The 27,563-nt window shown below is 35.0% G+C and overlaps 3 protein-coding genes across 11 annotated transcripts in view; 2 read left to right on the top strand and 1 right to left on the bottom strand.

Annotated features, from left to right (window-relative positions):
• The window catches only part of LOC132562096 (protein amalgam-like), a 414,615-nt gene extending 397,788 nt beyond the window's left edge, over window positions 1-16,827 (top strand). For all 8 annotated transcript variants that reach the window (XR_009554733.1, XR_009554734.1, XR_009554735.1 and 5 more), the window contains one exon: window positions 16,812-16,827. The gene's annotated coding sequence lies outside the window, so the exon portion shown is untranslated. The remainder of the gene's footprint in view (window positions 1-16,811) is intronic.
• On the top strand, window positions 8-10,653 carry LOC132562061 (cytosolic Fe-S cluster assembly factor NUBP2 homolog). Its single transcript, XM_060226785.1, has 9 exons — window positions 8-77; window positions 576-639; window positions 911-994; window positions 1,472-1,637; window positions 2,727-2,818; window positions 4,114-4,173; window positions 6,333-6,538; window positions 7,897-7,986; window positions 8,471-10,653. Exons 1-9 carry the CDS (start codon window positions 24-26, stop codon window positions 8,591-8,593), a joined length of 939 nt encoding a protein of 312 aa, XP_060082768.1. The 5' UTR covers window positions 8-23; the 3' UTR covers window positions 8,594-10,653.
• Window positions 16,294-27,302, bottom strand: LOC132562095 (F-box/WD repeat-containing protein 5-like). Of its 2 annotated transcripts, none has more exons than XM_060226826.1 (8): window positions 27,071-27,302; window positions 24,289-24,452; window positions 22,961-23,242; window positions 22,550-22,724; window positions 21,938-22,074; window positions 20,184-20,686; window positions 19,629-19,829; window positions 16,294-18,017 (listed from the first exon to the last, which is right to left on the bottom strand). In XM_060226826.1, exons 2-8 carry the CDS (start codon window positions 24,415-24,417, stop codon window positions 17,612-17,614), a joined length of 1,833 nt encoding a protein of 610 aa, XP_060082809.1. In that variant the 5' UTR covers window positions 24,418-24,452; window positions 27,071-27,302; the 3' UTR covers window positions 16,294-17,611. The 2 variants fall into 2 exon arrangements, with proteins under 2 accessions (XP_060082809.1, XP_060082808.1); XM_060226825.1 differs by having other exon boundaries at window positions 21,938-22,077.
• Window positions 27,303-27,563: the final 261 nt, after the last annotated feature.

Here is a 27,563-nt window from a genome sequence, read left to right on the forward strand (position 1 = left end):
CACCCAGGAAAGATTCTTTTGCAATGGAACGCTCTGAAAAATCCAGCAGTGACATATCGGAGTGTCCATCGGACTCAGTAAGTAGATGATCATATAACATGAGAATAAATCTAAGATAATTGTAGTTAAGGCTACTGTCCGGTAGCACATAGCAGAAACCATATATATTGTGTATAAGCAAATTGGCATCCTCGATACACGAGGGGTTACAATCACTTTCTCTCTCTGCAACCCTGGAAAAAATCATGACAAAATTGATGGTTCTATATCTGACACCTAGTGGTTGAGAAGAAAAGACTTTTTTATCCTTTGATGTACATCAAACAAATCTCTAGGTCGCCTTACAGTATATTATAATGGCTTTAAAGTTGAGTTTAGCTCCTTTGCAATCTTCAAAAATGGAACATATCAGCTTGTGATTGGTGAGTTTTTTTCTACTAGAACCAATCAAATGTGCCTTCAAAATATGCCATGACATGTTGCAGGGGTACAGAGAGCGAAAAAAAAAATTAAAATAGTACATGACATCAGGTTCAGTTATGCTTCCATTTACTATTTGCTTATTTTGTGTATAGGCTGAGGCTGGAAAGGCAAGTGTGTGTGAAGGATGTCCGGGACAGGCCTACTGCCAATCACAAAGTGCGTAAAAACAAACATGAAGATGTAGTTTTGACATAAGCATGTTCATGATTTGAATCTATATCAGCAGTGTCTGAAATCTTAAGATTTGAATCTTCATTTAATTGACCTATAGATGTGCTTCATCATGTTGAAGATTAATTCTGACAGTTGAGAGACAGTTGACTTTACCAGTTATATTACTGCATATAATGTTGGTTTTCGTCATTGTTTTTCTTTTTGCACAATAATTTATAACCAATACATACACTTTCATATATTATATATGCAGATGGAGTAGACCCAGACCAGGAAGGGATAGATCTACGTATGGGAGCAGTCAGGCACAAGGTACTGGTGCTCTCAGGGAAAGGAGGTAACTGTTATTTGTTTTCTACTTCAACTTCATCTAGCAGAAAACAATGTCAACAGAGGAGAAAGCGGAGGGAATATAGGAGTAATGTTATTTAATTGTTTAATGTGGGATAGAATAAAAGTTGTAGAGAGCAGTTTTGTAAGAATCATTTGTGGAACAGGAGACAACATCTGATGGAAGCTTATTCTACTTAGCTGTAGTTTAAGGAAAAAAGATGTCAATTTAAAAAGAAAAATTTTTTATTTTTTTGATAAATGGATTGATCTTTAATATTACCTTGTCAGTCCGTTTGATATACAGTTTTCATACGAAACAAAATTTCGCAGTTCAAAAAATCTATTCATACATTAAAAAACTTAATAATGCAAAAAGCTATCTAAAAAGCTGCAATATCAGAAAAATTATTGTAGAATTAAAACGGGGATATAATTTCAAAGATAAACAGAGTTAAAACGGAACACTTTGCTTATTCCACAGGTGTAGGGAAATCAACAGTGGCATCTCTGTTGGCTGAGGCTCTTGCTTCAAAGTCACAGAAAGTAGGTGTCATTGACTTGGATATATGTGGACCCAGCATCCCTAAACTACTGGGTGTGGAAGGAAAAGCTATTATCAATTCACAGTATGGATGGAAACCTCTGATGTAAGTAGAAACAAAACTATGTATAAAGAAAAGATAATAAAACTGCTAAGGCTTCCTTATATATGTTATAATTTGTATTTGTATGCCAGTATACTTTGTACATGTTATGAATGTTATTTCCTGAGAATTGGTCCTATCACTCTCCAAGTTCAGTATGTTATGGCTCTTTTTATACATAGTCAAACATGTTATCTATTCTTGTCCAGAGATCTCTTCCCACAATTCCAAATTGATCTGATTATAATTTGTCTGCTTTTAGATGAGTTACTGCCCTTTGTTTTTTCATAATCTAATCCTTTTCTGAATATCCCTGTTCAAAGTTACCATTTGATCTCTTTCGTGCTGTTTGGCTTAAAAATCAGGCCTGGAAGTTATGTTTTTTTGAACAGCATTTGGATTAAATAGTTTTTGAAAGCCTTATTGTCCTTTGTTTTGTTCAGCATTTCAATCTTGTCTGGAGGTTCAGTCACTCATAACTATCTGTTATGGTGTGCTTTTACTGTTGAAATACATAACACTATTTTCCATCATTCCTTTTTAACTTTGTAATTTTCAGAAGAAAACATTGTCGTTTGTTTCCTTCTTTGAAACCAATTTTTCTCAAATTTGGCAGCTAGACTTGATTATAATAACATGAAATCGTGCTTTCTCATTGGCATTTAGATCGACCGTTATTGTTTCATTTGTTGGTATTCATTAGCTAATCATGGACTATCTCTTATCTTTAAAGGTAAAGAATATAAAAATACTTAAATTATTTTCTAAAAAAAAATCAATAATTGATCCAGCTGAATTAAAAGGTATTTGTTTTGGTGTCAGTTTAGTGTTACCATCCTTGACTTTGTTAAATAGGTATAAATTCAAGACTTTTCTGTGTGTAGATTGAAAATTTCTTGCTTTATTTAATCGCTTATAAGGATATATATATATATATATATAAGTCCTATATTAGGTATACAGGTATGATCAGTAGAACAATTACAATTATAACAGTGAAAATTGTTATATAGATTGGCTGTATTCTAATGTGTAGATCACAGCAAATTCATAAATTTAAAATCTAATACAACACTCTTTATTGCAATTCAGATCTCCCCATTACAACATCAAAGTGATGTCTGTTGGATCACTCTTGTCATCTGATACCAACTCTGTAGTGTTTCGAGGACCTCGCAAATCAGGTGTGTGTACTGCATGCCAGAAGTATAGCTAGATGGTTGCAGCAAGCAAGGTATGCCTTATTAGGTAGTTGTGTGTTACAGTAACTAGAAGTCAGATACTTGTATGTCTTACTGTGTGTTACAGCAGACACACACTAGGTATGTCTTGTTGTGTGTTACAGTAGCTACAAGTCCGTTTTGTCTTACTGTGTGTTATTGTAACTACAAGTCAGCTTTGTCTTACTGTGTTACAGTAGCTACATGTCAGTTTTGTCTTACTGTGTGTTACATTAGCTACAAGTCAGTTATGTCTTACTGCATGCTACTGTAGCTACAAGTCAGTTCTGTCTTACAGTGTGTTACAGTAGTTACAAGTCTGTTATGTCTTACTGTTTGTAACATTAGCTACAAGTCAGTTTTGTCTTACTGTGTGTTACATTAGCTACAAGTAAGTTTTGTCTTACTGTGTGTTACATTAGCTACAAGTCAGTTTTGTCTTACTGTGTGTTACATTAGCTACAAGTCTGTTTTGTCTTACTGTGTGTTACATTAGCTACAAGTCAGTTTTGTCTTACTGTGTGTTACATTAGCTACAAGTCAGTTTTGTCTTACTGTGTGTTACATTAGCTACAAGTCAGTTTTGTCTTACTGTGTGTTACAGTAGTTACAAGTCAGTTTTGTCTTACTGTGTGTTACAGTAGTTACAAGTCAATTTTTTTCTACTGTGTGTTACATTAGCTACATGTGTTTTGACATGTGTGTTGCTGTGTAATAGTTATGTAACTGTGTGTTCATTACAAATATGATGTGTATCAATTTAAAGTCAGTTTTGTCTTACTGTGTGTTACAGTAGTTACAAGTCAGCTATGTCTTGTTGTTTGGTACTGTTGACATGGCTTGCTGTGTAATAATATGTAACAGTATCATACAAATATGATTATATCAATTTAAACCATTCTTATGTGATTATGTGGTTGCCCTATAAATATCACAGTTTTATGTTTTCGTAGAACGATCAACAGTGTCACAATTATACAGAAAAGGTATTCATGGAAAGGTAGCTTTTGTATTTCATAAATTATTCTACAATGAATTATCATTAATATTGATATTTATAAAATGAAAGAAAAAGAAAAATGGCAAGAGAACTTAAAATTTTAAAGCCTATGATGCATGATCAGGTAAGATGATTAGTATATTATGGTAAACAAATGTGTTTTCCATCATGATTTCAGTAGAATATTTGCTATTTGAGTATTTTATGATTTTTTTTAAAACATTATGTATGTATTTTTGTGTTGTTTGAAATCTGTTAGGTTTGATAAAGAGGTTCATCAAGGATACATTCTGGGGAAGACTTGACTACCTCATCTGTGGTAGGTATATAAGTAAGAACAACTGAAACCTGGATACACTGGAATTATTGTAAATCATTGTATCTCTGTAAATCATTGTGTCTCTGTAAATCATTGTGTCTCTGTAAATCATTGTGTCTCTGTAAATCATTGTGTCTCTGTAAATCCTTGTGTCTCTGTAAATCATTGTGTCTCTGTAAATCATTGTGTCTCTGAATCATTGTGTCTCTGTGAATCATTGTGTCTCTGTAAATCATTGTGTCTCTGTAAATCATTGTGTCTCTGTAAATCATTGTGTCTCTGAATCATTGTGTCTCTGTGAATCATTGTGTCTCTGTGAATCATTGTGTCTCTGTAAATCATTGTGTCTGTAAATCATTGTATCTCTGTAAATCATTGTGTCTCTGTGAATCATTGTGTCTCTGAATCATTGTGTCTCTGTGAATCATTGTGTCTCTGTGAATCATTGTGTCTCTGTGAATCATTGTGTCTCTGTAAATCATTGTGTCTCTGTAAATCATTGTATCTCTGTAAACAATATCTATATTCTGATAACCTTTCTATATACTCATACTTATGTTTAGTTTTAAGGATTTCAGTGTACTTGCTTTCATATTTTTAGCCCACCATCATGAGATGGTGGGGTATTCAAATCGCCCTGCGTCCGTGGTCCGTCCGTCCGTCCGTCCGTAAACAATTCTTGTTACCGCTATTTCTGGAAAAGTACTGGATGGATCTTTCTCAAATTTCATATGCAGGTTCCCCTTGGTCCCTAGTTGTGCACTGTACCTTTTTTGGATTGATTCCAATTCAAGATGGCCGACAGGTGGCCATCTTGGATTTTGGAAGTAAAAGTTTGTTACCGCTATTTCTGAGAAAGTACTGGATGGATCGTTCTCAAATTTCATATGCAGTTTCCCCTTGGTCCCTAGTTGTGCATTGTACCTTTTTTGGACTGATTCGAATTCAAGATGGCCGACAGGTGGCCATCTTGGATTTTGGATGTAAAAGTTTGTTACCACTATTTCTTGGAAAGTACTGGATGGATCTTTCTCAAATTTCATATGCAGTTTCCCCTTGGTCCCTAGTTGTGCATTGTACCTTTTTGGGACTGATTCGAATTCAAGATGGCCGACAGGTGGCCATCTTGGATTTTGGAAGTAAAAGTTTGTTACCGCTATTTCTGAGAAAGTACTGGATGGATCTTTCTCAAATTTCATATGCAGTATCCCCTTGGTCCCTGGTTTTGCATTGTTCCTTTTCGGGACTGATTCGAAATCATGATGGCCGACAGATGGCCATCTTGGATTTTGGATGTAAAAGTTTGTTACCACTATTTCTTGGAAAGTACTGGATGGATCTTTCTCAAATTTCATATACAGGTTCCCTTTGGTTCCAAGTTGTGCATTGTACCTTTTTGGACTGATCCGAAATCAAGATGGCTGACAGGCAGCCATCTTGGATTTTGAGAGTAAAATCTTGTTACTGCTATATCTGAGGAAGTACTGAATGGATCCTTCTGATATTTCATAGATATTGGTTTCCCTTGGTGCCTAGTTGGGATCTTTTTTGGACTGATTTGAAATCAAGGTGGCCCACAGGCCACCATCTTGGATGTCGACAGTAATACAGCACAAACATATTGTCCATTATCCACCTGTAACTGACTGCTATCTAATAATACTTTGGGATCTTTTTCAAATGATATTTGCTAATAAGTGCTTAATAAAAATATCTTGTGCCATCATTGAGAACATTCAATGAAGAACAGTTCATGAACATTTACAACACCTGTAACAAACAACAAAAAAAACCCCAAATCTTCAAGAACTGAAAATAGATCCTCAAATGGTGGGCGCCAAGATCACTCTGGGATCTCTTGTTTTTGTTAACAGAAAATGCACAGAAACATCTATACTCCTTTCATATGATAAGTTTCACTCCAATGCTTTTTTAATATTTATCTAAGGTAAAAAAATAAGAAGAGAAAAGAGATAAGATATGTAAGTTCGGCAAATTGTGAATACTTTTAATATGGCACTGTACAACAGATTCTTGTAATATGTCACACCTTTTCTATTGACTGACAGAAGTTAAACGTTTTACTGATTCAGATATTCTATTTTTGTACTTTTTAATTACGCAGAATTGTTGCTACTATGGGTTCAGTTTTGTTACAGATACACCTCCAGGGACAAGTGATGAACATTTAACTGTTATAAAAGTGCTAAGAAATGTGAAGCCAGATGGAGCCATTATTGTCACAACACCACAGGCTGTTGCCTTGGCAACCATTCGTAAAGAAATTAATTTCTGCAAAAAGATGGGTGTTCGGATACTAGGCTTGGTCGGAAACATGGAGAGTTACACTTGTCCATGCTGTGGAGTAAGTGCTTTATAATTTCTAAACCATCCAAAAAATTGTGAAAAATAAAGCATTTTCTTGTAGAGATTCTACAGTATATCACATGTTACCTCTTACTCAAAGCTGTGAGGTGGGCTTATTACATGATAAGGAAACAGCACCTATTGACGATAATTCTTAACAGTAATTTTGTTTGGGTGGGCTTATTACCAGGTGCATGATAATGAAATAGCACTTATTGATGATTTTACTGATCAGTAATTTTGTTTGGATGGGCTTATTACCAGGTCCATGATAATGTGATAATGAAATAACACTTATTGATAATTCTACTGAACAGTAATTTTGTTTGGGTGGGCTTATTACCAGGTACATGATAATGTGGTAATGAAATAACACTTATTGATAATTCTACTGAACAGTAATTTTGTTTGGGTGGGCTTATTACCAGGTACATGATAATGTGGTAATGAAATAACACTTATTGATAATTCTACTGAACAGTAATTTTGTTTGGGTGGGCTTATTACCAGGTACATGATAATGTGGTAATGAAATAACACTTATTGATAATTCTACTGAACAGTAATTTTGTTTGGGTGGGCTTATTACCAGGTACATGATAATGTGGTAATGAAATAACACTTATTGATAATTCTACTGAACAGTAATTTTGTTTGGGTGGGCTTATTACCAGGTACATGATAATGTGGTAATGAAATAACACTTATTGATAATTCTACTGAACAGTAATTTTGTTTGGGTGGGCTTATTACCAGGTACATGATAATGTGGTAATGAAATAACACTTATTGATAATTCTACTGAACAGTAATTTTGTTTGGGTGGGCTTATTACCAGGTACATGATAATGTGATAATGAAATAACACTTATTGATAATTCTACTGAACAGTAATTTTGTTTGGGTGGGCTTATTACCAGGTACATGATAATGTGGTAATGAAATAACACTTATTGATAATTCTACTGAACAGTAATTTTGTTTGGGTGGGCTTATTACCAGGTACATGATAATGTGATAATGAAATAACACTTATTGATAATTCTCCTGAACAGTAACACGGTTTGAGTGGGCTTATTACCAGGCATGCTCTTACTGATAGATCAATAAAGGTTGTTTTTCTTGATGGTTCAAATTTTCTGTTTTATGCAAGTTTGATGCAAAAATAACATCATTGTTTTCCGGAAGTCATGAAATGGATGATAGTTTCTTCATTGATTTATTTTCAAAGTATCTCTCAAAGTTTTACTCTATCAACAAAAAATAGTGGGAAATAGATACCCTTAAAAATAATATTAACCTTTACTGTTATCAAAGATTTTGTATCTGTTAACAAAGCATTGTGTTTACTGACAGGAAGTGAGTGAGCTATTTCCATCTGAAGGTCTCGACAACCTGGCTGCTGAGTTCAATATTCCAATAATAGGCAGACTTCCTTTGGATCAGGTACAATATTTTACTGACAAAAAATTACCTCATTCAATGATATGTTTTCTTTCAATACATCCATCATTATACAATGCATATAATAGACAACTAACAAGAAAATTAAAAGTGATCAGTACTCATGTCTCATCTGACTTGGATATCTCTATATCCTCTGGTTTGAAATAAACCCTGTTCAGAGAAATAGGTTCTGTAAGTATTCAATACAATCATTCGTCTATCAAATAAGTATTTGCAAGAGATTTAAATGTGTAATTGAATATCCTTACATATGAATTTAAGGCAGAAGACTGCTGAAGCAAAGACATGACAGTGCTGCTTATTATTAAATGAAGGAACACTTTGTGAGACAACCATCAAAAGCTATCGTTACAACATTACTGAGAAATTCATATAACAATTCATGATGTGTACATTTTATCTGTTACAATGTCTATGATCCAGACAACTATAATGAAATAATATTCCTGATTTAATTTTTCAGGAGGTCACCAAGTGTTGTGAGATGGGTAGCAACGTTGTAGCAGATATGCAAACATCACCAGTCACCATCAGAATGCTGAACATGGCAGAGAGTATTAATTCTATTGTGGATAATATTTCATAGAAAATAGATGTATAGATATACTGATTTATTGTAAGGACAATTCACAAAATATAGTTATTGCCCTTCATTCACATTATGTAGAATTATTGCCCTTCATTCACATTATGTAGAGTTATTGCCCTTCATTCACAGCATGTAGAGTTATGGTCTTTCATTCACATTATGTAGAGTTATTGCCCTTCATTCACATTATGTAGAGTTATTGCCCTTCATTCACATTATGTAGAGTTATTGCCCTTAATTCACAGCATGTAGAGTTATGGTCCTTCATTCACATTATGTAAAGTTATTGCCCTTCATTCACATTATGTAGAGTTATTGCCCTTCATTCACATTATGTAGAGTTATGGTCCTTCATTCACATTATGTAGAGTTATTGCCCTTCATTCACATTATGTAGAGTTATGGTCCTTCATTCACATTATGTAGAGTTATTGCCCTTCATTCACAGCATGTAGAGTTATGGTCCTTCATTCACATTATGTAGAGTTATTGCCCTTCATTCACATTATGTAGAGTTATGGTCCTTCATTCACATTATGTAGAGTTATTGCCCTTCATTCACATTATGTAGAGTTATGGTCCTTCATTCACATTATGTAGAGTTATTGCCCTTCATTCACATTATGTAGAGTTATTGCCCTTCATTCACATTATGTAGAGTTATTGCCCTTAATTCACAGCATGTAGAGTTATGGTCCTTCATTCACATTATGTAAAGTTATTGCCCTTCATTCACATTATGTAGAGTAATTGCCCTTCATTCACATTATGTAGAGTTATGGTCCTTCATTCACATTATGTAGAGTTATTGCCCTTCATTCACATTATGTAGAGTTATGGTCCTTCATTCACATTATGTAGAGTTATTGCCCTTCATTCACAGCATGTAGAGTTATGGTCCTTCATTCACATTATGTAGAGTTATTGCCCTTCATTCACAGCATGTAGAGTTATGGTCCTTCATTCACATTATGTAAAGTTATTGCCCTTCATTCACATTATGTAGAGTAATTGCCCTTCATTCACATTATGTAGAGTTATGGTCCTTCATTCACATTATGTAGAGTTATGGTCCTTCATTCACATTATGTAGAGTTATTGCCCTACATTCACATTATGTAGAGTTATGGTCCTTCATTCACATTATGTAGAGTTATTGCCCTTCATTCACAGCATGTAGAGTTATGGTCCTTCATTCACATTATGTAGAGTTATTGCCCTTCATTCACAGCATGTAGAGTTATGGTCCTTCATTCACATTATGTAAAGTTATTGCCCTTCATTCACATTATGTAGAGTTATTGCCCTTCATTCACATTATGTAGAGTTATGGTCCTTCATTCACATTATGTAGAGTTATTGCCCTTCATTCACAGCATGTAGAGTTATTGCCCTTCATTCACAGCATGTAGAGTTATTGCCCTTCATTTACATTTTGTAGAGTTATGGTCCTTCATTCTTAGTATATATAGGGTTTTGGTCCTTTATTCAAAAGACCTTCTTATTAATATTGCTGAGTGACCAATCATTTGTTATCTTTTTATGTAAAGTTTGAAGTGCATGGAATTCATTTAAACCCCATACCGAGCATGTTTCCAGTCACTGATTTGGCTACAACAGGTGAGCTTACCGAAGGATGCTAGAGGGACATAGGTGAATAGGGATTGTTTATAGTCTAGAAAAACTGTAAACAGTATAAAGTACAGTACCCAGAGGAAGAAAACAGGCTATTTAAAAATCCTATTCATTAGACGTTTGGTGTTTTTGTTTAGATAGCAATGTGAAGGTCAGTCACAATTAAGGATGACTCAGTCAAAGATTCAAACATGTTACAGATCTCTACTGGGTGGTTTCATTAACCAAACATGTTACAGATCTCTACTGGGTGGTTTCATTAACCAAACATGTTACAGATCTCTACTGGGTGGTTTCATTAACCAAACATGTTACAGATCTCTACTGGGTGGTTTCATTAACCAAACATGTTACAGATCTCTACTGGGTGGTTTCATTAACCAAACATGTTACAGATCTCTACTGGGTGGTTTCATTAACCAAACATGTTACAGATCTCTGTGGTTTCATTAACCAAACATGTTACAGATCTCTACTGGGTGGTTTCATTAACCAAACATGTTACAGATCTCTACTGGGTGGTTTCATTAACCAAACATGTTACAGATCTCTACTGGGTGGTTTCATTAACCAAACATGTTACAGATCTCTACTGGGTGGTTTCATTAACCAAACATGTTACAGATCTCTACTGGGTGGTTTCATTAACCAAACATGTTACAGATCTCTACTGGGTGGTTTCATTAACCAAACATGTTACAGATCTCTACTGGGTGGTTTCATTAACCAAACATGTTACAGATCTCTACTGGGTGGTTTCATTAACCAAACATGTTACAGATCTCTACTGGGTGGTTTCATTAACCAAACATGTTACAGATCTCTACTGGGTGGTTTCATTAACCAAACATGAACTCCGCAGAATCAAAAACTCAAGGGGGATAAATTGTCCTTGACACTGTATTTTACCCATAGATTTACAAACATAGCTTTATGTACTATACACATAGATTCATGAACAATGGAATTAAATCACATACAACAGAAAGTTCACTTACAGTATCAGAATATGTATATCTAATTATATACAAAATGTAGTTGATGGTAGTATTACACAATCATTATACTACAGTCAATATCGTTATTACATAGAGATGTCAATAATTGCACTCATTTTCTAATTATCAGATTTAATGTGATTGATATTTTATTATTACAAATGTATTATTAGCCTTGTAGTTATGTTAATTGTGTCATCGTGACATGTTTAGGTATTTATCTTGCAATAAGCCCATGCCTGGTAATAAGCCCACTTACATATATTGCAATTTAACAGGAAATACCAACAAACGCTATATAACATTGCTGTATTGTAGCCCTAGATGTACTTTCAGACAGATATTGTGTATTGGCATATGGGCTTATTGATAAATGAATATAACAGTTAGTAAGAAGTTGAATGTGTGTGTCTGTGATATATATCAGTCCCAAGTGGCCTGTTGCATTTGCCATTTATCGGTGGTTGAACATCCATAGATATTTTTAACTTCTTCTTTAAAACCCTGAACCAAATTTATCGATATATCCAGAAACCTTCAATGACCACATGTGAACCAAAATTGAATTATATGGTCCCCACCCTGAGGGATCTAAGGGGCAGGGTCCAAAAAGGTTAAATTGACTGAAGTTTATGTAAGAATATCATATTTTTCGGCATAGTATGTTAAATTTACTCAAACTTATTAGTATAGAATTATATTTTCCCCTGAGGCAAGCCTAAAGTTTACTGTAGGTAAAATTTACTTTCATATACATTTCAAGTCACAACAAAACTAATATTGTAATATTTATAGAACTATGGTGACTGTCAAAAGCCTTTGGCCTCTTATTTGTCTTCACCTTGGGTATCAATCTCAAGGTCAAGGTCACCAATGCCTTATGGACTGTCAAATATCTATGAATATGATATGATTTCATTAATATGTTGGACCAGTTTATTTGGAACAAAGTGATCAAAATAAACATCAGTATTTTTAGATATTTGTTTTGTGTTATTTATTAAGGATATATGAACATTTAACTGATAGTAGGGTATAATTTTAGAAAAATTCCAATTGAATATTGTAGACTTTTACATTTTGATATACTTTGGTACATCTAGTTGTACTTTTTCTCCTAAAGAGCAGCACTTAATATGGCTTTCTGTATATTTTTTCTGTTGTTTACAGTTTGTGACGGCGTAGATGATGTCATGATTCAGTATTCAGTATCCACAATTTCAATGTTTTTTTTTTCGTTATTAGAGTACTTCTCTTAGAGTATAACTATGGAAGTTTTGGGCAGAAATCAAGTTTGGAAGAATTATCACTACAAATCATCACTTTGAAATACAAGACTTGGTTGATCATTTTTCTTCAATTTTGTGACCCAAAAATGAATGTTTCAGTATGTTTCTTGATTTCTGAAAAAAGGAAAAACCAACCAGACACTTTGATGAAAAATACAAAAAGAAAAAAATAAGAACAGTGACTATGAAAACAATTCCCTAATTTTTTTCTATCAAAGCATAAAATCTCAAAAAGTTTAATTTCAGAAGATTGTTAAGTGTAGGATTTAAACAATTTTTTAAAATGTTCATTTTTTATTTGCTATATAGATTAGCAGCTGTCAAATCTATATATAGCAGCTGTCAAATCATTCTATTGCATTTAAATGAAAAAATTGATTTGCTGGAAACAAATATTACCTTGAAAATAACCAAGAATATTTGTTGATAATGAAAAATTAACGAAAATGAGCAAAATTGTTTTTCACATACTCTTTCAGCAGTGAAAGAAGTACACCAACATATAGGTTTTTTTGTTTGTGTGGTTTTTTTTTTGTTTTTTGTTTTAGATCACTTTCTGTCATCCAAACTTTCAAAAAATCGTTACTGGAATAAAAGTTAAATATTAGAAATTTTAGAAATTTGGGGTATCTGAGTTTCATACATCCTTATTATATAAGCAAGTCAACAAAGGACATTGAGCACTGAATTTCAGAAAGGCATGGAGAAAACTTAAAACTATAAATAAATATAATAAAACAAAGTACTGAGGGAGGCTTTGGTTGTAATAGACCTTACTTCAACTGAGATCTTCTTGATATAAGGCTGCATTAGTTTAACAATTTCATCAAAATCTGTTCATATTTACTCAAATAATCGTGTTCATAAGGTTCAGTGATAAACACAATTGCAAAGGGCCATAACTCTGTAAGTTAAATTGAATTAGTCCCATTGCAAAACTCGTCTGAAATCTTATTGATATAAGACTGTATCCCAAGTTTCATGGCAATCTATTCATATTTACTAAAGTTATTGTGTTCACAGAGTCAAAGTTAATAAAACTGAAATGGCCCATAAATCTACAAAACAAAATAAAATTGCCAGGCTCTGTGGGATATTTCTAATACAAGAGGCCAAGCAGTCTAGATGGTCTTTCAAGTGTCATGAAATAAAAATTGTGATATTGATGATAGTGAGCCAGTGTCACTAGATACCATCAAAATTGCCATACCATATATAATACTAATAAATCTTTAAAAGTTATTTCCAATGGGAAATAAATGTTTTACACAAAAATGCAATTTTCTATAAAAATCATAGTAAACTTAACCTCTTCCCAAAGAAATGTTAGATCCATAATGGTAAAGCACCTTCAAATGTTTCCATCAATAAAGAGCATTTGACATATTTGGGTGTTGAGAAGAAGATTTTGAAATCTGAGTCAATTTGACCACTTTTGGCCCCGCCCATCAGCCCCAGAGGGTCAACCAGGATCAATATGGGCATACCATCAAGCAGTCATCCTTTGTTCTTAATTCTAACCAAGTTTAAAATATTTCCAATGAAAATTAAACAAATAATGCTCAAAAATCAATTTTTCCAATATAAATTATAAAAATTGTCTCCCATTAATGTAATAGCCTGGGGCTGGGAAATTCATGATTCTAGTTGAGCACCGTAAGACACTTCAATCCATAAAAAGCATTTGATTCTACTGTATCTGGGTGTTGAGAGGAGGATTTTTGAAATCTGAGCCAATTTGACCATTTTGACCCTGTCCTTAGGCCCATGTGGGGTTGGGACAATATAATTAGATAAGTTCGTTTATCTTAGGCCAGGAAAGATTTCTGCAAAATTTCATTTCAATTGGTTCAGAGGTTTTGAGAAGTTGAAAATGTCAAAAGTTTACGGATGCATGATGCTGGACAAGGTGATCACAATAGGTCACCACAAGACTCTGTCTTAGGTGACTTAATAAGGCTGCTACCATGTTTCATCAAAATCTGTTCATATGTATTCAAGTTATCCTGTTAACAAGTTCCATGGTAATAAAACAGCAAAGGGCCATAACTCTGTAAATTATCATTGAATTAATCCCATTGTTCAGCTCACCTGAGATTTTATTAATATAAGGCTGCGTACCAAGTTTCATCACAATTGGTTCATATTTGCTTAAGTTATGCTGTTCTCAATGTCCAAGGGTAATAACACTTTAAAGAGCCATGACCCTGTAAACTATCATAAACTCAGTCCCAATGTTGAACTTACCCAAGATCTCATTATTGTAAGACTTCATACCAAGTTTCATCAATACTGGTTTACATTTACTCAAGTTATTGTGTTCACAAGAAAAATGTACAGCACAAAACTACGGACAAACAACAATAGCTGTAGATCACCATGACCTTGGCAATGATTACATTTAACGATTATAAATGTAGAAGTTGTGAATACAAAGACAACACATTAGTTTTACAAATGTTTTATTGAATAAGCAAAACACATATAAACTCTTCTATCATATAAATGCTTATAGATTCAAATACTTATCACTGCTAATTCAGTCTATTAATAAGAAAATCTCTTACACTCAGCTGAGTTTGAAGATGGAAAATAGAAAAGTTGCGATATTGTAATGTAATGTAAAAACTAATATCAAAATGGTGAAGGATCCAAACAAATTAAACCGATCCTTATAAATAATACTATGTCCATAGTGTATGATTCTAGTTCAAAATTTGTACACAAAATGTGTACATGTATGTTTCTGACTGATACCTGTAAATGTTTTCAGTTAGGATCTGTTCTAGACTTCCTGCCATGCTGTTACAATTACTGGGAACCAATCTTTGTATGAGGCATCAAGTTAATATTAGTCTGCATGACCAAAAATCCCCCTGCTCCAAGTATCAACATATGATGAATTTGCTGAAGTTGTCAAATGTCCTTTACACTGATTAGTACGGCTACTTTTAATATTGCCACAGATGTAGAACATGATGTTATGACACTTCAGCGGTCTGACCCATATATCATTAATTTGAAACAGGATATGGCAGGGCAGACAAATTAACTAACACTATATGCTTCTGATAAAATAATGAGGCTATAAACATGACAGAATTTCTTGCACGGTGCCAACTGAAATCTGTCACTGTAAGTATCAACTTTCAAAAAAAACAAGTGAATGTTTTCATGATTTTGAAAAAAATGGTTGTTTAAAAGATGTATCTATAGACTTAATAAAAACACCCAGGTAAGTGAATCGTGACACTGATTTCCTCCAATATGTTAGATACCGATATACCATGAAAAATGTTGAATTATAGTTACATGCATTACATATCATCAACACAGTCAAATGATGCATTTTCGTCATTATTTGCGTACCTATACATAATATAATGGGCAAAGTGAGAGCTCATCAGAAAAAAATAATCTTTAAGACAAAAAGGAATTTACTTACAGTATGATAAACAATGTCAAAGGCTAATAGCAGCTTGAATAATTATCACTGGTATACATATGGAGAACCCTACAAAATTAAAACCAACAATCAACAATATTTTAAATGTATTAAAACAATTAACCAAAAATATTTGTTTGTTTGTTTTGGGTTTATTGCCAAGTCAACAGGCAGGGTCATTTTGAGACCGGGTCTCCCTGTAGTAGCTGGTGGCTATCTCAGTGAACAGGAAGCAAGTTGTATATCATCCAGTGTTTGAGCTAAACTATCTTATCAAAGGACACAGTAACACAAACTGCCAGGGTTAGGGGCCATCAAACCACACACCTGCAGTTGAGTAGGCCAGCACTCTATCACCTGAGCTATCACAGCCCCAAAAAAATGATCACATCAATCAAAATATAGATATTCTTAATAAAGACTCCTTAGGATCACAGATAATTTCTGACAACATCTAACATCCTATCTATGTATGAATAACATTTGTATATAAGACTTAACCCCTTCGTTTAAAGTAACTGATATAGATCAGAACTTCCATATTGCACTTAGAATATAGTAAATTTTGTTATAACCTACTGAATACTTGTCATGTATAGATACTGGATAATTCAGGATTAACTATCAAATGTTTGAAAACAAGACTTTCACTTTGATACTTTCCTAATAATGAATTAATTTTAGCCTGTGTAAATGAGGTACCAGTACTGGTAACTCTGACATGAGTTACACACGTGTACGCCTTGGTCATTGATCTGGCAGTGCCCACTATGACTGCACACAACCTCTAGTGGTACGCTGTATACCTGTGCCACAGTTTACTTAACACAACAAATTTACTTCACAAGGTAAAAAAAAAAAAAAAAAGGCCAGACTTAGGATTATTACATCGAAACCCAGAAATCCTGACTTTACAAGAATTGACTGCAGTGTGTTTCATCATATCTTATCCTCTGCATACAACTGCCCTACATACCTACAGTATCCTCTGCAACATCCAGGGACAGCAGAAGGAACATCTTGGCACACTTGTATTGGTTCCAAACTTCAAATTTAGTTTTTTGGAGAATCTAACATAATTAGATGGAAGTGAAAACAATAAACTAATCAAAATCTTACATTCAGCAGAACCATATGATTCCATTATTCAAATGCAATATATTTGGTATCTACAAACATGATTCACACTTTTTATGTGAATACAGTTCCACTTAATATCACATTTTTATGCTGTCATTACTAATTACATCAGTTTTAAATAAAATGTATTTTCACTTTGTATGATGTATATAAGGTAGCAAATCCTCTGTTGAAAGTCACTTTAAATCATAACATTTTCATCACTATCACGTATACATTAAAAAATAAGGTACAGACTTAAAGCTTCAACAGTCTTGTATCTCACAGTCATAGTCTACCTCAATGTATGTTGTAAACAAAATCCTACTATTAAAATCTAGGCATCAGTTGCATTTTTATGAAAAAAGCAATGTTGGACAACACTCTGGTTATCAGCTATACTATATAAAAAGATTGGTCTGTAAGCATGAGGCTGTTCTCTGCCAATTTTACAGTTCACCTGAGGCTGTAAGGTGAAAAACTTGATCAATAATTGTAAATGTTTTACTCAGGAAATTCCTCAGAAGGGTTATGAATATTTCTTGGAATGCTTCGATTTCTTTCTACGTAAACAACAGGTTACCATGTCATCTTCAACTAGACCGTCAGCTTGGTCAACACCTATATCCAAATCTAGTGAGCCCCCTTTGGATGTAGCTTTACCTCTATCTTTGTACTGCCCTATGTTCTTGTGGAAAGTTTGGTTACGGACACTGAAGGGTGCACCACTATGTTCAAGCTCACGTAAGAGTCTCTTCGATCGCCAGACTTTTATTTTCCTGTCGTCGCCAAGAGTAATGAGTACTTCCTCTGAATGAGGATGAAATGCTGTAGCGTTGACACCTCCGTTTCCTGGTTGTGCTGCATGCTCCAGTTCTCCTAGAATGTTGCCAAAATGCCTATCCCACAAAAAGCCTCTCTCCATTTCACTCCCACTAGAACATGAATTACATGTATAAAATAACAAAATATTTTCATCACTTCGTCTAGGGTTATCAAATATGTAAACAGTCCATAGTCCTGAACCTTTTGTTTTTTTTTTTATTCAAGTTTTTCTTCATAATCACATACATCAAAATTTCACTTACATGATTACTATACTGTATTTCATTCTACAACACAATATCAATTATAATTATATAGTATTAGCGTACACATAGCCCTGAAACTTTAGTGTCCATTATAAACTGAACATGTCCTCCTTGCAGAATCCAATACCAAGATTCAAGAAATAAGTTACATGACTATGAAATGGCCCTGGATTGCCAGAAATAACATCAGCTGACTATATTATGATCTCAGATTGGCTATGTAGTGATCTAAGACAACTAGGAATAACTTATTAGGCTAAAAAGTTGTCCATGACTGCTAGGAATAATTATCTGGCCATGAAGTGGTCTGACACTACAAGGAATAACTTATCTGGTCATGAAGTGGTCTGACACTGCTGGGAATAACTTACCTGGCTATGTAGTGGTCTGATACTGCTAGGAATAATTATCTGGCCATGAAGTGGTCTGACACTACAAGGAATAACTTACCTGGCTATGTAGTGTTCTGACACTGCTGGGAATAACTTACCTGGCTATGTAGTGGTCTGAAACTGCTAGGAATAACTTACCTGGCTATGTAGTGGTCTGAAACTGCTAGGAATAACTTACCTGGCTATGTAGTGGTCTGAAACTGCTAGGAATAACTTACCTGGCTATGTAGTGGTCTGACACTACAAGGAATAACTTACCTGGCTATGTAGTGGTCTGACACTGCTGGGAATAACTTACCTGGCTATGTAGTGGTCTGACACTATAAGGAATAATTATCTGGCCATGAAGTGGTCTGACACTACAAGGAATAACTTACCTGACTATGTAGTGGTCTGACACTACAAGGAATAACTTACCTGGCTATGTAGTGGTCTGACACTGCTGGGAATAACTTACCTGGCTATGTAGTGGTCTGACACTACAAGGAATAACTTACCTGGCTATGTAGTGGTCTGACACTACAAGGAATAACTTACCTGACTATGTAGTGGTCTGATACTGCTGGGAATAACTTACCTGGCTATGTAGTGGTCTGACACTACAAGGAATAACTTACCTGGCTATGTAGTGGTCTGAAACTGCTAGGAATAACTTACCTGGCTATGTAGTGGTCTGACACTGCTAGGAATAACTTACCTGGCTATGTAGTGGTCTGAAACTGCTAGGAATAACTTACCTGGCTATGTAGTGGTCTGACACTGCTAGGAATAACTTACCTGGCTATGTAGTGGTCTGACACTGCTGGGAATAACTTACCTGGCTATGTAGTGGTCTGACACTACAAGGAATAACTTACCTGACTATGTAGTGGTCTGACACTATAAGGAATACCGGTAACTTACCTGACTATGTAGTGGTCTGATTCTGCTAGGAATAACTTACCTGACTATGTAGTGGTCTGACACTACAAGGAATAACTTACCTGGCTATGTAGTGGTCTGACACTACAAGGAATAACTTACCTGGCTATGTAGTGGTCTGACACTACAAGGAATAACTTACCTGGCTATGTAGTGGTCTGACACTGCTGGGAATATATAACTCAAGTGATCCTCTGAGGTGGCTGAGTGTCCCTTGTAGACGATGTCGGTAAAACACATATTGTATAGATCAAACACCTTGAGGTCAATATTCTTGACATAGCAGCCATGGTCATATTCTCCATCTTCCATGTTACAGCTTCTATAGTTGAATGCTATATATCTACAATATAAGTGTTTTACAACTTCAAAACTGCAAACCATTAAATATTCATGAATAATCAATTTTTTGCAATACATGTTTTTGTATAACAAAATATCTGCAGGAATTAAATGCCATAAACTTATCTGTGAAATAGTCTAGGTGTGAATTATCATGAAAATTAGATTTACTTTTTTCAGATGCAAAAATTACCTGCGACATTATGTAGGTGTGCACATTATGCAGGTTTTTAATGGCATATCAAAATATTTGTTATAAAAAAATAAAACACTGATCAGAACTTAAGAAATATTAAGATTAAGATCAGGTGAATTGCAGGAAAAAAAGAAATCAAATCTGGAAACTAAAACTCACCGCTTATCAGATGACAGTCGCATACCAACTAAACCACCTGGACTATCAGCATCTGCGCTGTTGAACTTTTTACAAACTTCAAGACTTGGCTCTGTCATTTCAGGCACTATATAAAAACTTAAAAATCCTGTTGAAGGATATTCCTCTGTGTTATTTGCCAGAATCAAAACAGGTGTGAAATCTTCATGTGCTGAACTGCTGGCCTGAGAGTCGAAGTCCTGGCTGGACCCAGGCTTTATCTCTCCATCATCAGATTCTAAAATTGTTTCACTATTCTCATCTGGCCCTTCTGAGTCAATGTATTGAAACTGTTCACTTAAAGGTGATATTGTTTTTGCAGAAGGTGTCATGGGTTGCTGCACGCAGTGGGTAGGGAGATAGGCAATTCTAGCGAAGTCATTATTCCTGCAGTATGGATCAAGTATCATGATATCCTGTCCTTTACCATCCATTCTTTTTATCAATGCTTGTATTTTCTGATCTGATTTCCTACGTTCTGTTACCTGAAAAGGAATTTTTAAAGTGCTTTCATTACAAATTCTTTAAGGATTAATTCCAAATTAATATATATATTGTAATACACAGCACGATAAACACCATTTCCATCTCCAATTTTTTTAGAAAGATCATTGAATAATTGAGCTGTTTCAGATTTGCTTTCCATTCTCAAATTTAAGAAGAGATCCCAGAGGGATCTTGGCGCCCACCATTTGAGGATCTGTTTTCAGTTCTTGAAGATTTGTTTATTTTTTTTTGTTTGTTACAGGTGTTGTAAATGTTCATGAACTGGTCTTCATTGAATGTACTCAATGATGGCACAAGATATTTTTATTAAGCACTTATTAGCAAATATCATTTGAAAAAGATCCCAAAGTATAATTAGATAGCAGTCAGTTACAGGTGGATAATGGACAATATGCTTGTGCTGTATTACTGTCGACATCCAAGATGGCTGCCTGTGGGCCACCTTGAATTCGGATCAGTCCAAAAAAGGTACAATACACAACTAGGGACTAAGGGGAAACTGCATATGAAATTTGAGGAAGATCCATCCAGTACTTTCCAAGAAACAGCAGTAACAAACTTTTACATCCAAAATCCAAGATGGCCACCTGTCGGCCATCTTGAATTTGAATCAGTCCAAAAAAGGTACAATGCACAACTAGGGACAAAGGGGAAACTGCATATGAAATTTGAGAAAGATCCATCCAGTACTTTCCAAGAAATAGCAGTAACAAACTTTTACTTCCAAAATCCAAGATGGCTGCCTGTCGGCCATCTTGAATTCGAATCAGTCCAAAAAATGTACAATGCACAACTAGGGACCAACGGAAAACTGCATATGAAATTTGAGGAAGATCCATCCAGTACTTTCTCAGAAATAGCAGTAACAAACTTTTACTTCCAAAATCCAAGATGGCCACCTGTCGGCCATCTTGAATTCGAATCAGTCCAAAAAAGGTACAATGCACAACTAGGGACCAAGGGGAAACTGCATATGAAATTTGAGAAAGATCCATCCAGTACTTTTCCAGAAATAGCGGTAACAAGAATTGTTTATGGACGGACCACGGACCACGGACGCAGGGCGATTTGAATAACAGATGGTGGGCTAATAAAAAACTTAAATTCAAAAATTTTAATTTTTATGAAGTATTTATGTTTCTTGCCACTGAATATAGAATAAGAGGATCTTAGTAAAAAGAATACTGACTCAAGTTCTAACTACATGTATTAGGTAATGTCATACATACGGTGTGTTTCTTTATGAGAAAGCACCTATGTCCTGGAGGCATAAACTCGTGACTCCCATTCAGAAAAGATGTGTCATCAAGCCAGCAGCCTCGGAAGTTGGCATTAGATCCAGATACTGCATACAGAATTTCCAAACCTGCTTTACACAAATACAAAAGTATTTACTTTTATTCAAATCTTTCGAGAGGAGGAAATCAAATGGCAAAACAAAAAAAAATAAAAAAACAAGAAAAAAAAAAGAATAACATATGATTGTACAAATGGCAAATTTAGAGGGAGACACAGTAGAGCCAAACATTGAACTGTATCATACAAATGTTTTATCCTTCTAAAACTCTTGTCAGTGATGCTAAGGGCCTATAATTTGAAGCCTAGAAGGTGACAGAGAAACATCCAATGTGATCAAAAGATAAGCCAAAAACTAGATTAGGAGGTGCACTAGCTTCAAAAAGCAATAAATTTTGTAATTTTCATATATCTGATAATCAAAAAACTAGTAGGGGAGATACATTGGGTGTCTTCTTTTTCTCATTGTATTGATGAATGGCCTCAGCTCCTTTTGCCAAAGTACATGCGAAAGTAGCTGTAGTCTTACAAGGAAAAATGCAAACCTTTCAATGAAAGTATGAGAGTGCAACTGTCAGCCCCCATGATGTAGCTTGCAATTCCAGCCACCAAAAGTAGAGTTTCGGATTCGTTAAAGTCGGAAAATCGAGTGTACACCAGAATGGAGTCCAGATCTGTATTCTCAGCATACAAGGTACATGGGTAACCAAATTTCCATACCTACAGGTCAGCAGAATTAACTTGTTTAACATCAAAACATACAATTATTTGTATACACTTAATGTCTCACTGCACGGCAAGCATGTTCATAAAAATTATATCACATTATTTCATTGACAAAGCAATCTTTTCTTTTTCCATCATACAAAAATCTTAAATCACAAGTTACATAATAATTTGTTATCATTGAAAGCTTTGGTTTCTTGCAATAATCACGAACTTATTATTCAGCTTACCCTCACTGAGGCGTCGCGGCCTGTGGTAGAGAAAAAATTTCCACTGGGTGAGAAATTGATATGATAAATCTCATCTGTGTGTCCTTCTAGAGTTTCACTGAGGACAAGAGGTGCCTCGTCCTCCATTCTAACAAACTCATCCTTCCAGGTCCTAAAACGTTCTCCATGTTTTAACTCTTCTTTAGCCCTATCAAGGACTCGTTTCTGTAAGTCTTTTGAGGCCACCTTATTGAAAACCAAAACTTTCCACAGGGAGTTATCATGTGCTATTCTGTACCAGTGCTGAAAACAAAGAAAAAAAACCCAGCTTTTTAATGAAATCAGAATGCAGTAGTTATGTAAATATCTACATCATAAAAGTGTTTTTAGTTTCCACAGTCTAATTATGGCTCAAACGACTTGCATAGAAGTTGCTCCCTCAAACAGTCTCTTGGAGTTTATTCTAGAATTTCAATGTCAATGTTAATCCATGATTGGGTAAGATAATTTAGTTAATGGTGCTACAGAGCTCTATCTTCACAGTCCTTGGATACAAGCCTGATCAGATGATGTTTTGGACCAACAGCTCAACTGTCACAATTATAAAGAGTCATATTGTTGATATTTATCCCACAATAAGATACAAACATTTCATAACAATTGTAAAACAAGTTATTTCAAACTTGTTGGCTCAGATGAAAGCACACGAGGGGTCTTACTTGGGAAGGAAACGAGAGTATTCTGGGAAAACTTACATGCCCATTTTGGAATCAGTCCAAGAAACTAAGACAGAATCTGACCCCAAGTAGGAAGATCAGCTAGGTACAGGACACGTTGTTTTGTTGGTTACTCACAAAAATTACCGAAAGAATAGTAAATTATCATAATAAAGTTGACCAGCTCTGGGTATACAATGCTTCCATTTGATCTTTGAAATGTTATTGAATGTTACTGACTCCCAAAAATAAGCTTCAACACTTGACTTTAAAAGATATGTCTGTATGACATTAGTTTTGAAACTATTCAGTGTTGGAACAAATGGCAATGCGGATCTTGATTATAGTCAGCAGTCAAGTGAAAGTCCTTATAGTGTAGCTCCTATGTAATCTTCAAACGACAAGCTTCAGTCTTGGAAAGATTTTGATGTCATTTAAAATCATTGTTCAGACAAGATATAGGTAAATACCATACCCTTTGGCTTTGAAAAGCGGTATCATTGATTTTATGAATATTTTCATGGAATCCTATTTATTTTCAGAACGTTGAGACTAATACAAGTGAAATCAGGGTCAAGTAGGTAAAAATGTCAACATAAGCAATCACAATATTTAGTCATTAGGATTCCTTACCTTACATGTTTCAGCTGCAGACATGAGACTTTTGGCATCAAGGTAGGACATGATTACCAACAGAATTCCATCCGTTAGCAGTCCCCATGGTAATTCATCTACCATCGCGTCCATGCTAGATGTCTCCATTGTCAAATTCAACAGAATTACCTTACGAAGGCTCCCTGAATAACAGAAAAACAGTCTACATAGAATTATGTACCTAGCAGGTGGTTTTTCATGATGATGTTAGAACCTTAAAACTGTAACAAAACAGATAACTTAAAGATATTACATTTGCTATTACCAGTGTTGTCAGTGTTGCCTGTGGTTGAAATCCTATTTAAATAAGATCTTTCTATGAAATATTCTGGAATGAAATAGTAGTGATGTTAAATAGACTGAATGAAATCTCATGTAGATCAAGAGCATTAACATGGATAATGGAGGAAGCAAATGGTATGAGTCAAGGCAGTCATTTATCTATTAACACCAACTACAAACCTAACCTACCACCTAAGACATGCACAAACCTAACCTTCCACCCATACCACACACAAACCTACGCTACCACTCAAGACACATAACCTAACCTAAGACACAAACAAACCTAAAGTACCACTCAAGACACGCAAACCTAACCTACCACTCAAGACACACACAAACCTAACCTACCACCTAAGACACATACAAACCCAACCTACCACCTAAGACACATACAAACCTAACCTACCACATAAGTCAGAAGGTAACTTTTACCATATGCCTTCAAATGTGTAACCTATCTGGCACCAAACACTGAACAGCCAGGGTTCAAAGTTCATAGTTATTACAACATTACAAGAAGAATCAGGGACACCATTTTTGAAAAGAACTTTGCTTAAATCTGTCCCCGTCAAAGACAGAATTCATATTGACCTACTTCGTAGTTCACTTCTATAATTCAGCCGAGAAAAGAGTTTACTTCTATAATTCAGATGAGAAAACTGTTTACTTCTATAATTCAGATGAGAAAACTGTTTACTTCTATAATTCAGATGAGATAACAGCTTACTTCTATAATTCAGATGAGATATCAGTTTACTTCTTTAATTCAGCTGAGATAACTGTTAATTTTTCTCATATTCCACTTTTGGACACAAATATGGGAGGAGTTTTAGATACTGTAGGAGACAACAGGAGTTCTCTTGCACAACCTATGTGGTCAGGCAGGTGACCCCTTACCTTTTTATATCTCTATTCTGGACCGCTAGGTGAAAGGCAAGTGTGTTTCTACTGCATCACCCAAGGATTACCAAATTTAGGACATACTACTGCATCACCCGAGGATTACCAAATGTAAGACATACTACTGCATCACCCAAAGATCACCCAATTAAAGTCACTCATGAATCAGCATTAAAACTTTTATTTATTAGTAGTGACTAAAGCTTTGTGTAGGGGAAGGTCTTGTATGATATCTGTGCAGTTCATTACAGTATAGAACCCCAGTGATAATTTGCTCATGGAGAAAGGGTTATAATCAAAGCTAAGATTTGAACCAAGATTCTGAAAATGATGAACCTGTGCAACAAGCACTGAAAGTACAATGATGTGGTCATACATTCAAGTGATCACCATTTTTATCCTTGCTTAACTTGGTACATGGCAACAACTTTCAACCGCAGAGTCACAAAAGTGAGCTATTGGACTATGCAACAGAAATGCCCATATACATGAACCATACCAAAATCCCCATGCATATGACCTTCATCCTGAGGAAGCTTTCTTATGAGTTCAAACTGGCATCCCCATCATATCTAACTGTTGTTCTTTTTGCTACAGCAACAAGCCTCAAGGAACATTGTGATTCCTATGCTATCTGAAGACACCCTTCAGGATAACATGCCCTCTTGCCACCACTAAATGTAAACATGTACTTGGATACAATGAAGCAGTAACCTATGCCAGCAATGACCACGCTTGATGTTGTGTAACTTAGACACATGGACATAACATTCAACTGTTCAGTCATCAAAGCTAACTATAAGTCTGTGCAACTGAAATGCTCACGTCCATTAATTGTAGCATTACCCCAATGATACCGCCTTAGAACTGGAACCCAAAGACACCGACAAGTCTTCAGGAACATTGTCTTCCCATGCTATCTGAGAACATGCTCCAACATAACCAGGACCACTTGCCACCCCCAATTATTCATTCACAGTTGGTACACCCTAGTAGTCACCCATCCAAGCCATGACCATGCTCAATGTTGCTTTATTTTGTTTGGTAAAAAGACACAACACTCAACCACCAGGTCCTCAATGCATGTGTGTCCTACATATATACACTCCTGATTGCTCCTCAATTTATTTTCTGAATCTCTGCCCTTACAAACAAGATCACTGTAATCATCATAAACACCATACACCACTTGAAACAAGGACATTATTGTATGATTGATATCAGTCAGATTTCTATTTGAAGGTACAGAAGGACAGCCATTTTAGAATAAAATACTAAAACCACTCAGGTATATCAGTAATATCGCGTAAATGAAATCAAATTTCATCATTATATGCATTTCTGACTAAAGTGTAAAATGCTTCACTGAAGTGTTGATGAAATTCGTTTCGTTATCGTTGCACTGATGTGCAAAAGATGTCAACACAATATTAATTCTGCTATACACATTTGAAGCTGAATATGACAGATCTTCTGAAATCAATATTATCCAAAACGTCTAAAATAATTTACAAGACATTATACACAAATTAGAGACCATTTTCATTCATAAATAATATATATATATATTGCTGACCTTCAATCAAAGTTCATAATCAGACAACTTGGCGTTTTACTTGGCTGCCAAGACAAGCCTGTAGTTGCGACTTTCAATGCAGGTTGCCAGATCTATTTTTTTTACTCGTTGCGATTTGTATTTGTTTGCATGCATGTCACTTGATCTGCAATCCGTGTATCAATTGAAGAAAACGTGTATCCGCTCCAGAATGTCAAAGTGACTATTCCTGACGTTGGAATTATTCTGAGTGATGTATAAGGTTTGTTTACTAAAAAAGAAATGACGGTAATATAACTTCCGCTTTATTCTAAGCGGTTGCTGTCCGCACGCTCAATACTCGGAATACCTCAGTGTTTAGTGTTGATTACGCGTTGAAGGTTGATTATTGTTGTGAATCTGTTATAAAAACCTGTTAATTCTTACCGTATGGTATAGTAAGCGGTGGAGCCTTTCAGTTAACCAATTACTGTATCAATATAATGATAACATGTTAATTGTAGACTTCAATCTG

This window comes from Ylistrum balloti, unplaced genomic scaffold (assembly GCF_031769215.1).
Source record: "Ylistrum balloti isolate Yb309-2 unplaced genomic scaffold, AGI_CSIRO_Ybal_v1 Utg371338, whole genome shotgun sequence".
NCBI lineage: Eukaryota > Metazoa > Mollusca > Bivalvia > Pectinida > Pectinidae > Ylistrum > Ylistrum balloti.

What these genes read in the sequence shown, in the direction of transcription:
- LOC132562095 (XM_060226825.1), bottom strand. Translation starts at nt 24,417, where the DNA reads ATGGAGACATCTAGCATGGACGCGATGGTAGATGAATTACCATGGGGA. An exon ending in CTGCAGCTGAAACATGTAAG is followed by an intron (nt 23,243 to 24,288) that starts GTAAGGAATCCT and finishes CTTTGTTTTCAG; the next exon opens with CACTGGTACAGAATAGCACA. An exon ending in TTCTCATAAAGAAACACACC is followed by an intron (nt 20,687 to 21,937) that starts GTATGTATGACA and finishes ATTCCTTTTCAG; the next exon opens with GTAACAGAACGTAGGAAATC.
- LOC132562061 (XM_060226785.1), top strand. Translation starts at nt 24, where the DNA reads ATGGAACGCTCTGAAAAATCCAGCAGTGACATATCGGAGTGTCCATCG. An exon ending in ACACTTGTCCATGCTGTGGA is followed by an intron (nt 6,539 to 7,896) that starts GTAAGTGCTTTA and finishes GTTTACTGACAG; the next exon opens with GAAGTGAGTGAGCTATTTCC. An exon ending in GCAGACTTCCTTTGGATCAG is followed by an intron (nt 7,987 to 8,470) that starts GTACAATATTTT and finishes TTAATTTTTCAG; the next exon opens with GAGGTCACCAAGTGTTGTGA.